Source organism: Etheostoma spectabile, chromosome 23 (assembly GCF_008692095.1).
Source record: "Etheostoma spectabile isolate EspeVRDwgs_2016 chromosome 23, UIUC_Espe_1.0, whole genome shotgun sequence".
Classification (NCBI taxonomy): domain Eukaryota; kingdom Metazoa; phylum Chordata; class Actinopteri; order Perciformes; family Percidae; genus Etheostoma; species Etheostoma spectabile.
In genome coordinates this window covers 16709312-16720096 of record NC_045755.1, presented here as the reverse complement: position 1 = coordinate 16720096, position 10785 = coordinate 16709312, and the positions used below count along the sequence as shown (strand labels likewise).

The 10785-nt window shown below is 38.7% G+C and overlaps 1 protein-coding gene across 4 annotated transcripts in view; it reads right to left on the bottom strand.

The window, feature by feature from the left end:
* The window catches only part of syt1a (synaptotagmin Ia), a 186634-nt gene that overhangs the window by 3609 nt on the left and 172240 nt on the right, over positions 1–10785 (bottom strand). For 3 of the 4 annotated variants that reach the window (XM_032505589.1, XM_032505591.1, XM_032505592.1), the window contains 2 exons: positions 4499–4632; positions 268–474 (listed from right to left, as the gene is read on the bottom strand). In XM_032505589.1, the coding sequence (XP_032361480.1) occupies positions 268–474; positions 4499–4632 (341 nt within the window). Of the gene's footprint in view, positions 475–4498; positions 4633–10785 lie in introns of all 4 variants that reach the window. The other variant, XM_032505590.1, reaches the window with a different exon arrangement.

Sequence of the window (10785 nt, the reverse complement as noted above, 5' to 3'; positions counted from 1 at the left end):
ATGGAAAACAAAAACTGCTGAATCAGAGAGGAACAAATAAAAGAGAAAGCCAGGAAAGTAGGGAACCTGATAGAAAAAAAGCAGAAGGTGGGATGTTGCAAGACGTTTGACAAATTAGGATTGTTTGTGATATTAGGGGTGGTAAAGGTGGGAGAGGTTGAGAGGAGTGTTAAAGAGGGGGCTTAAATGGATGGACCCATTTATCACTGAGGTATTTACACATACTGGCTAAAGAGTACTACAAGGCAGGTGCTGAAAGGGCCCTGCCTATTTCTTGGTGGAGAGCTGAGCGTCCACCTCTTCCTCAGGCTTCAGCACGTGCCACTGGGCGATGGGTCTCCTGGGGTTGGCCAGCATGTCAGACCAGTGGCGCAGCTCCGTGCCCGAGCTGTTGAGGCCCACAAAGACCTTGCCGATGGCATCGTTCTTGCCGATCTTGTCATAGTCCAGAACAGTTATAACAACTTGCACTTTCTGTAGAAAGGAAAGAATGGGAGAGAACGTAAAAGTGTTGTCAGCATATAGACGGTTAAAGTGCTCATATTTTCAAAAAATAATCGAAAAAATTATTCTCATTTTCAGGTTCATAATTGTATTTAGAAGTTGTACCAGAATAGGTTTACATGGTTTATTTGGGAAAAAACACCATATTTTTGTTGTACTGCACATTGCTCGAGGTTTCTGCCTCTTAAAGTAAAGTTTTTCCTTGCCTCTGTCGCCTAGTGCTTGCTCTTGGTGGGAATAGTTGGGTTTCTGTAAATAACATCAAAGAGTACGGTCTAGACCTGCTCTTTTATTAAAAGCGCAATGAGATAACTGTTGTTGTGATTTAGCGCTATATAAATAAAATTTAAATGAATCCTCTTTTCACCCTGTGTGTTGAGCTCTCCCTTTTAGCAACAGAGTGAGACATCTCACTTCTGTTCCATCTTTGTTGGGAGTCTCACATGTGCAGTAACTAGGTAAGGACTACTAGCCAGTCAGTTGCAGAGTGTGAGGGCGTGCCACGCTAGTAGCTAGGCGAGCATTATAACACGTGTTACAAAGTGACGCACGTTTGTCATGGAAGAGCAGGCTGGACTACAATAGAGCTGTTTGAAGCAGTTTGTGAACAGTGTTTCCTGTAGGAGATGGTAACCCTGGATTTCCACCAACTGCGGATCGGCTCCGCTGTGTGTCGGCTCCGTGCTCCCCCGTCAGTCAATACCCACCCGGTCCGGATTTGTTGCGAACAGCTGCGGCCATGACTGACAGCTGAAGTCACGAGGACCTGCGAGATCTCGCAAATTCACGTACCATCGTGTGATATAACAAGATGTAGTTTATATAAACAGAACCACTAAATCTCTGACCTATAGCCATGTTTGCTTTAGTCAAACAATAAAGATCCACTTTGTTAAGTCAGCGTCTGCTCAGGAAGATACATAGATACTAAATGGACCTTTTGGGGCAACTGGTCAAATTAGCATTAACTTGTTTTTATTCTGTATTGTGTCTTGTTATTGTGGCTGTCTCTTATTTCTCTTTTTATGATGTAAAGCACTTAGTAAATTTTGTCTAAAAAAGTTTATTAATATTTTATTAGATTTTACCAGCAGACAGGAGTTGTACTGTATCAGAGCATTAAACAACACAAATAAAGTCAGGAGAGGAGCATTTTCCAACACAACATAACTTTTAAGTTCCCCTTCTTAACTTTTAGGATCTGATGAAGTGGAGCAAAAAAATATATTACTTTCATACAATTACAGGGGTTTTGTGCTCTTAAACACAATTTGGACGATTATCTACGCAATTTCTTATGTGCTACATGCTTACAGTTGCTGTGATTCTGCACTGCATTTCCCAGAAGTCCCCTGTCACTCAGTGTTTGTTAATGTTTTTAGTTTAAGTTAGTTTAGTTTGTGTTCCTGCGGGTGTTGAGCTGCACCTGCTAAAGACCCGGCTTTTCTATTTTGTCCAAACAAACTTTAAGAGTGAAAAGCATTAAGAGATGCCTATATCCTGAGTGGTTAAAAGCCTGGATAAACTAAGCAAGGTAAGCACTGAAATATCAGTTACTGTAGAGCAGAAAAATGTATGCATTTGTGCATTAAGCATCAACCTTCAGACATTAATGTTGATTAACGGTAACTGACACTCCAGACCAGGCCTTGGCTATATCCAGAGCCAAACACAGCATAATGTTGATTACTCAGAGGTCTAAGACTCTGCCTCAGCATGTGTTTATTCAAAGGAACACTGCAGTGAGGAGTGACCTGAACATCAATCTTTGGCAGAGAATATGAATTAGGGCACAAAGAGCCCTGATTAAGTTTCAATCTACTGGCACACTGAGCTGGGGATACTGCCACTTGCATGAGCTCAGAGCCACTGTTGTAAAAGAGCATGCCTAATACGCCATGTAATGAAATACTGAATAAGGTTCCCAGATGGCTGGTTGGGGTTAGTTGGTCTTTCAAGAGAGAGTTCACCTTCAAATTGCTAATTGAATCACAGCTTTCTTTGACTGGAAATGTCAATCCTCACTGACCAGTTAGTGTTGTTTTGCTGATAATAATAATGTATACTTTATTAGCATACATATTAAATTATAACATTAAATTACAATTTGCCCTCTGTTTTTATTACACACATTACATACACATGCTCAGTACCTGTACACGCACTAATGGAAAGATGTCAGAGTGAGGGGGCTGCCCATGGAAAGGCGCCCTGAGCATTTGGGGATTCGGTGCCTTGCTCAAGAGAACCTTGGCAGTGCCTAGGAGGTGAACTGGCATCTCTCCAGCTACCAGTCCACCACCATACTTTGGTACGTACAGGGATTGAACCAGTGACCCTTTGATTCCCAACCCAACTCCCCGCTTACTGAGCTACTGCCACCCCGGCCGCCCCATGTATGTACTGTATGTAAGATAGATATAAATTAAAACAAATGAATCTAAATAGGGAGACATAAGGTCACTGAGAGCTGGAAAACTAATTTTATGTGTACTAAGGAGTGGAACTGCCTCAGTCAATAACAAACCTGTTTGTGTAAGTAAAAAGTCCAATTAAAAACACTGATTTTAATTACCCCACAATATCTGAGACAATTAAAATCTTTAGATTAATTACACAAATTGTCCCAAGGTCAATTTTAACTTAAATTTACTACGCCGCCTCTGCAGATAAAAATTGTTAATTTGAAGCTAGCTGTAAGCAGTCTGTATAATTTGTTGTAAATGTTAACAAGATGGGGAAAATCTGCCTCAGAAATCGATCAACAATTTAAACTATTTGTTTTCCTTACACCAGACAGAGGTAATATTGTGGGAGTAAGTCTGTAATTCAAAATCACCACAGCTCTGAGTGTCTTTATTTAAAATCAGAAGCTGTCAGTCTATTAGTTTAACATTTGCTACATCCTTTTTAAGGAGGTGATTTTTGACTGACTGGTCACAGTCTAATTAGGTCATTCAAGTATGTTCTCCTGGCTTTTAGGAAAGTCTTAAATGCACTGAATCAGTGACACGTTTATGATTCAATCAGTGGCACTAATAATTATTTAATAATGAACCTGGCTCTTAATGATGAGAAAAGAAATGTAAAATTTAGCCAACATACTGGTATCGGCTGGACTAAATAAGGGCTTGATTCGGATGGGGTTGATTGGGATCAACACAATTTAAATTAAATCTGAAGCTCATGGACCCAAACCCGTGATTTGTGAGCTGTGACAGGCTTAATCAATTTGACTCAATTACTGTCTTGCCTGAAGAAAACAATGTTGTTCATTGCTATTCCTTTCTGGCACAGTTTGTGCATTATTTATCCTTCATATTGTTCTGGGAAACATCTTCACTTCCTCTTTGCCTTGAAAACACAGCAGTTGTTGCTGTATGCACTGAAGTCATGATGTTTATCATTGTAAGACATGCAACAAATGAGATACATGATACAGGCAATAACAAGTTCAGAGAATAACAGTCGAGCAATTGGCTTGTCATATTGCGAAACCAAGTGTTTTTGATTGTACTGCTATGATAAAACGCCTCTAAACTGATTATTTGGGAAATGAGCTTTCACTTTTCAATTGTTTCTATGCAACCAAATGTTTGTACAATTTGTCACTACAGTTTAGCACATTCACTTTTAGAAATGTCAGAGTTTTAAGAATGGATATTTTTAAAAGCCGCTTTTCCACTGGACAAAAAACCCACTAACACCCACTGACGTCTGGATTTTGTCATCAAAGGGAAAGGTTAGAATCTGCATTCATTCTCAGGAAACATTTTTCTGCAGTAGTCCTGGGTATTTATTGGCTCCTGCTCTGATTGGCAGTGACAGAAACATGACACCAGGCTAATTTTTGCCCCTTTTCTGGCACAATGCTATGACGCATGTCAGCCACAAATTCTTTCTGCTTATTTTTATTTATTTTTTTTGTGTTTTTGTGCATGCATGCACTATTTTTAGTAGAAAAGGGGTTTACAGTAACTGGTTGAGAATGTACCTGGATTTGTTCAAATGGGACTTCAAAGCTGAAGGACTCATTGTAATAAGGGTTGAGGGTGTTCTTCTTGATTGTCGTCTTCTTTTTCTTCAGCCTCTTGCCGTTTTGCATCAGATGGATCTTCACATATGGATCTGCAGGGAAAACAATATTTTACAAATGTTAGATTTTCACTTCTTTTGACAAAAGAAAATTTGAAGACGCTCTTTTTTATCCTTAACCTTTTTATCCTTATTCCTCTGTCCTTTAACAGATTCTAAGAGTTAGTCCTTCATTAACTAAATTTATTTGGCCACTTTGGGGGCAGTGGAACAAGCTGCAAGTACAATACACTGACATATTATTACTTTGACATGATGAACTTGTCAGCAAACAGTTGCCTATTTACACATCCAGCAGACACACAGCAAAATAAACATTCATTTAAAGTTGTGTGTGTGTCCACCTGATGCACACAAATCAAATTTTCTATCTTTTGGCTCTGTTTTTGGTCTCTTCCGACTCCTAAGAGAAATATCTGGTTAGATGCTAAATGTTTAACTATGTTCACTAACTTGTTGCTAACTTTGTCAGTTTGCCATTTGGTGCTGGGCAGGTAACGTACAGTGTATTTATCAGTGGGCTGTGCTGCCTGCTGCAGGCCGTTAAATACAAAAATATTAATTATAGCAGCTTTAAACAAACGTTTGAACCCTCAGTAGCAACATATTTGATGTATAAATGCCTCCAAAACATATATGGCATATGGTTATAAATAAAGCATGGCCATGTGAGTCCTGTGTGTTTACATCATTTAACCTTCCAAACTCAAGAGCTTCCTTTTCATCTGTCCAAATGCCTTCTGAAGTGGCACCCAAGTGGTCTGCTTCATCCGTCCTCATCCACTCTCTGGCTCATCAGGTGGAGTGTGTGTTGCAAAACAGCAAACCGCCCATAACTTTCGTTTATGAAGTAGCGCTATCCTTCCTGATTTGTCAACATTCTCCTAATTGTCATTACAACTAAATTGTAGAAAAAGTGAGTTAATGTCATTGTTTGAGCTCCGAGGTAAAACTGACGAGAGGGTATGCAGCAATCACCTTTCCAAATTGTCAAAGAAACAATGTTTTGTGGCTTTAATTGGGCCATTAAAGGGACGAAGGGATGAAGCTGGTAAATTTGCACAATCAGTCCAAAATATAATAATAATAAAATATGGGCAGCCAAAGAATGTAATAAGTTCCACTGTAATTTTCAAAGGCATACAAAAAGGAAATCCAAAAGAAGGAGGATTGAATGAGGATTCAATAATTGCCGTGGTTCAAATAACATGCAATCTTCCTATTCATTCACAATGTGTCCTTTATGATACAATACAATACAATCTTTTGCTGCGGTTGGTTGGGCCTTCTTAATTTAGAAAGTGAGAAATGTACAGTGTTACAATCATTTACACGTAACAGAAGAGGAATGGACATCATAAGCATCCATTCATCCTCATTTTGGTACAATGTCGGCCTGGTGACGATCATGCCTTAATGTCACAACCCAAAACTAAATGCATTTGACCATTTGGATGGCGCCGATGGCAGCGAGTCAATTTTACCTGTTGATTAGGGTCAGAAAAGAAGGACTGCAAATGTCTTACACTTCCGTTACTCATAATACCTGGATCTAGGTTACAGTCGAATGAATTTTGTAAAATGAGGCATTAGTAGAGAAAAATGGCTGATTTCTTGACCATGTATACGGGTAATCAGGTTTATAAACGTGCACATATGCATGCCATTATTTTTTGCAGCATGTAAAAGCACATTTAGAGTGACAAGGTTACAGTGCATGCAAATACTTTGTCCAATTTCCTACATAACCTGACTTTCTCTGAATAATATGGTTTCTTGGGAGCTTGTTAACATACTGAATGTGGTAGTGTCTTAGGCTGCAGTTCCTCTAATGGTCCCAAGATGCTGCCTAAGGAGAAAACTTTTGAGTGTAATGAGATACACAGAACACTTCCACCTTCTTTGTCGAAGCACAGGATTCATATTTATTTACCACATTAAATTATGGTCTCATTAGTTGTTTTCACGGCTTTTAGCAAAATGTAACTATCTTTTGGTGACAATTTTTAAAATCATTGTTTCATTACGGATATTTGTATACTTGTTTGGCATACTTTTATACATTTGTATACATATGTTTTGGGTGTGTGCTTGATTGAAGTCAGCCATGGTGACTTCCACTCGGCCCTTCACAGACTACAGATCAGTGGTTTTCTAAACTTTTGTGAACATCACATCTCAAGCTTATCAACACTTAATAAAACCCAAATGTAAGGGAACTCCTAAAAAACAACATACATCTCTCATTATAAATAAATTCATGTAAATACATGAACATAAAACGCAAGCAATGGTTTGCAGTGTGAACAATGTCATTGTGGAAAATTCTGGTTCCACATTTGAAGACCAATCGTTAATCATGATGACTATACAAGCTATAGGGGGGAAATTAAATAAAAAAACACTTTTTGTCATTTATCATTCAAGAAAACATGCTGCTTGAGAAAGACAAAAAGAAATAACCACTATCTCTAAAATGCTAATGAGGTAGTTCCTCTTCTGATGTTACCAATATCCCCCCTAACTACTGAACCGCAGCGCTGTGTAGTGGAATAAATAAGAAGTAAGACTTTGAATCAGAGCTTATAATTAGTTCCTAAAACACTGTTTGCTCTGATAATGTGGATTTATCTTGTTTTTTTATGTGTGAACTGCACTGGAAAATAGCTCTGTTTTTAGCTGGAACAAGGTAGGATTTATGGCAAAAGTAAATACTGAACAAGCTTAGCGCCCTTGATCTCTTATCCAATTTAGGGGGATAAGGACCTGATTGTAGACTGGCGTATTCATCCAGGGCAGCTGACATGAATATAGAGAGAAAACCACACAGAGTAAGAGGGAAAAAACAGGGAGAATAAATAAAAGGTAGGCTCCTAATAGAGTGGGTGTCCTCCTGCTGAGAAAAGCTGGAGTGCTGGGATGAGAAAAACAGTATATGAAGGTTGTGTGTGTGTTCTCATAATACATCCAATAGTATCTAAATGAGGATTTTCTCCAGACAAAACTAGTACGTTTGAAACAGCAGAGTTAACCCTTCATACACTCATTTTATCTGTCAAAAATCAGTGTCTCAGATTCAAAATTTGCACCCCAAAGCTTCAGGTTTTGGGAATTCTGTCCACTTAAGTTAACATCTTAAAACAATTCATTCTGTAGTGTTTCCGCACTGAAGTCAAGCAATTCAGTGCCATTACTGTCATATTTACCCCCCTTGCAGGTTTTCTTCTTCTGATCAGCTGGGGGTGGCTTCCATTGTTCATAGAAGCCGCTCTGGTATTTTTCTGCTTATTTCAAAATAATCTTGTGTAGGCAGACCTCTGTCTCATCAAGTTCAGAGACGTGCAAATAAAGCTTAGTTCAAAAAGTGAGAAATGGCAAAGGGCAAAGAGGGTGTAGAAAAAGAATCTGTGGGACGTGTACTTGTTGAATTAAGTAAAAAATAAGGAATATTGGTCACATTTGCTTGTCAAGCTTCTGTTCTGCTGTAGCCAGCAATCTAATGTTAGAATCCTAAGGATAAGCAGAGCAAGAAGCATAATATAGGACCCCCACCACCTCAGAAATGGACTGTGTGCTGCAATTAGGCAAGCGCAATCACAGCCATGAAGAAAGAAAAATAAAAGGGCGATTCACTACTGCCATTTATACACTGTTTCCACTTTATCTGCACTGTTCACTCTAATTTGAACTTTTAACTATTTATCTGCTATTTTTTAAATTTAATTTCTTTGACGCAACATGTATGTGTGTCAAATTCATCTCTTGAATCTTAAGTTAAAACTCCATCTCTGACTGACTCAAAAAAACAAGAAGAGAAAGAGATCTTAGTTATGTACTTGATGGCTACATGCATGATATTGTGTTACAGTAGTATAGGTATTATGAGAGATAATATCATGCTGTTATTTATTTTATTTTTAAAATTTTGTATTTTTTAAACATGTTTATGTTACGAGAGAAAAGGCTTAGACAGTGGAGGAATACTACACAGTGAGTGACCCGTAACCACACAAAATAATGTAGTTAGTCAATGACATTGTTAATGATTTGGTAACTAAAGGCCTTGGAAGTAACGCTACATTACTATTATAGGTAGTAAGCATTGCCAACAATTACAATTTATGCCAGATTAGATAAACACACTTCCCTACACTTTTGCTTTTGTGTTTTTGGTTTTGAAAATTCAAAAAGACAAAAGAAAACACCATTACACAAACTTTTAAGGCCTACTGTTTCTAGGTATGGTTGCTATAACCATAACTGGGCACTCACCGTTCTGGGGAGGGGTTTAGCGAACTGAAATACTGCTACAACATGTTCAGTACATGTCATGTATCCTCTTATATTGGTGACTGTGCCTGAAGAAACACAATACAACAGCTGCATGGAATAATGCAAGATAACCCTTTCTCATGTTAAAAAAAAAAACATCACTGCCATCTAGACGCCCCTTATCTTTCTGGCCTGTAGATGAATAGATGAGAATTTGGCATTATTGAGTTCTGGAAGACTCGCCGTACCTCATATCCGGCCCATTTTACTGTCTTATCCCAGACGGATGTAATCTGTCCCATTTCATGGATGAATGGGAGCGCTTCTGATGCAACAGCGCTTCCTCACATATGTGTACAGCAAAGAGGCTTGAGGGTTACTCATCTGAGTCCTGGATCTTGGCCATGGTTTTATGAGGCGATGCACTATCAGTGTTCCATTCATTTCCCCCAAGAGGCAGGTTTCTGGATAAGTGATGAGCTCTGAGTCAAATCAGCTGCAGAGTTCAGTAGAGTTACTAAAGAAGTCCTATTTTAAAGTGGTTATTTACAGTTTGAGATTCAAGCTGTGAATAATTGCCAAGTATTGTAACTCAGACATACATTATGTGCACAGACATACAACATGCCTGTGCACATTCTTCCTCAAATATTTCCATGTTAATCGAGTGTGGTCACTGCGGCTGCTGGCAGAGTTGTGACAAATGAACACCAATACAAGCAGGGTTAAATATAACCTGGCTGTCATCTTAGCTTTCCTCACATCATTTTGGATTTGCCATGGTGGGTGAATCCAAGGGTGACTGTCAGTTTAGTTTTACACACTTAACTCAGTGGTGAAAGGACGTTTAGGGTGAAACTGTTTGAGGCGCCACTAATCTCTGTGATAATGTGTTGTAGTTTCATTGTATAATAAGAATCTTAATAATTATTGATATAATTATACTTATCTGAAAATTAATAATCTGAAAATAATTATATAATAATTAAACAGTTATCTGAAATCTTCTGCTTCTCATTATCTCTATCCGTATTTTTTATATATTGAAGCAAAAGAAAGCAAAGAAATAAGACACTTATAAAATAACTTTTGTATTCCCTAAATCACATTGAAATTGCTTCCTGCTCGGCCCGTTCATCATCTTAATGATCCATCTGGCCCGTTTCTTTACTGACTGCGAGAAAACCTCTCAGTCCGACAATCCAGACAAAGAAAACAAATAACCCCCCCAGCCAAAAGAGTTGATGGTGAACTGGAGCACCAGCTTGGGGCAGTGCGGCTTCATTACCATCGACACCAGCGCCTGTGTGCTTTGATAACCTCTCCCACTGTGGGCCATTACCTGGTTATGGAACCTTTATTGCCACTACCTCTATAAACCTGCATGTCCTCATTCTGAGTTGCTTCTAGACACTTTGCCTTTGTGTCCTACACAATTTTGAGTCTGGCTCATGATTAAAGGTGCACCATGCCAGGGGTACACTACAGTTGCTTTATTAACTGTAAAATGCACCATTTTAAACAGACAATGAGTGAAATTCTTAATGCCTCTTAGCACAAAATCACACAACGCATCTGTGGGAGGTTAAAAGACTTGTTCATGACTTTCCCTGCAGTTGCAATTACTTGCTCTTATAACTCACTTTCTATTCTTTAGCCTGTTTTTCAAAACTGTAAAAGGCACAGCCCACTGAAGAGTCAAGATTCTTTGAAATCTGATTGCTCACAAGTCAACATAATAGATAGGTATTGTAAGTAGACATTGCTGTGGTGGCTACAGCAGAAAGAGGAAATCAACTTGTCAGCAATGAGACTGGAATTATTTTGAGACGACAGCTAAAGAGTATGGTGCTCGACCATCACCGCACTTACGTGGCAATGACCCTGAGCAACACTAAAAGTCAATTTATATTA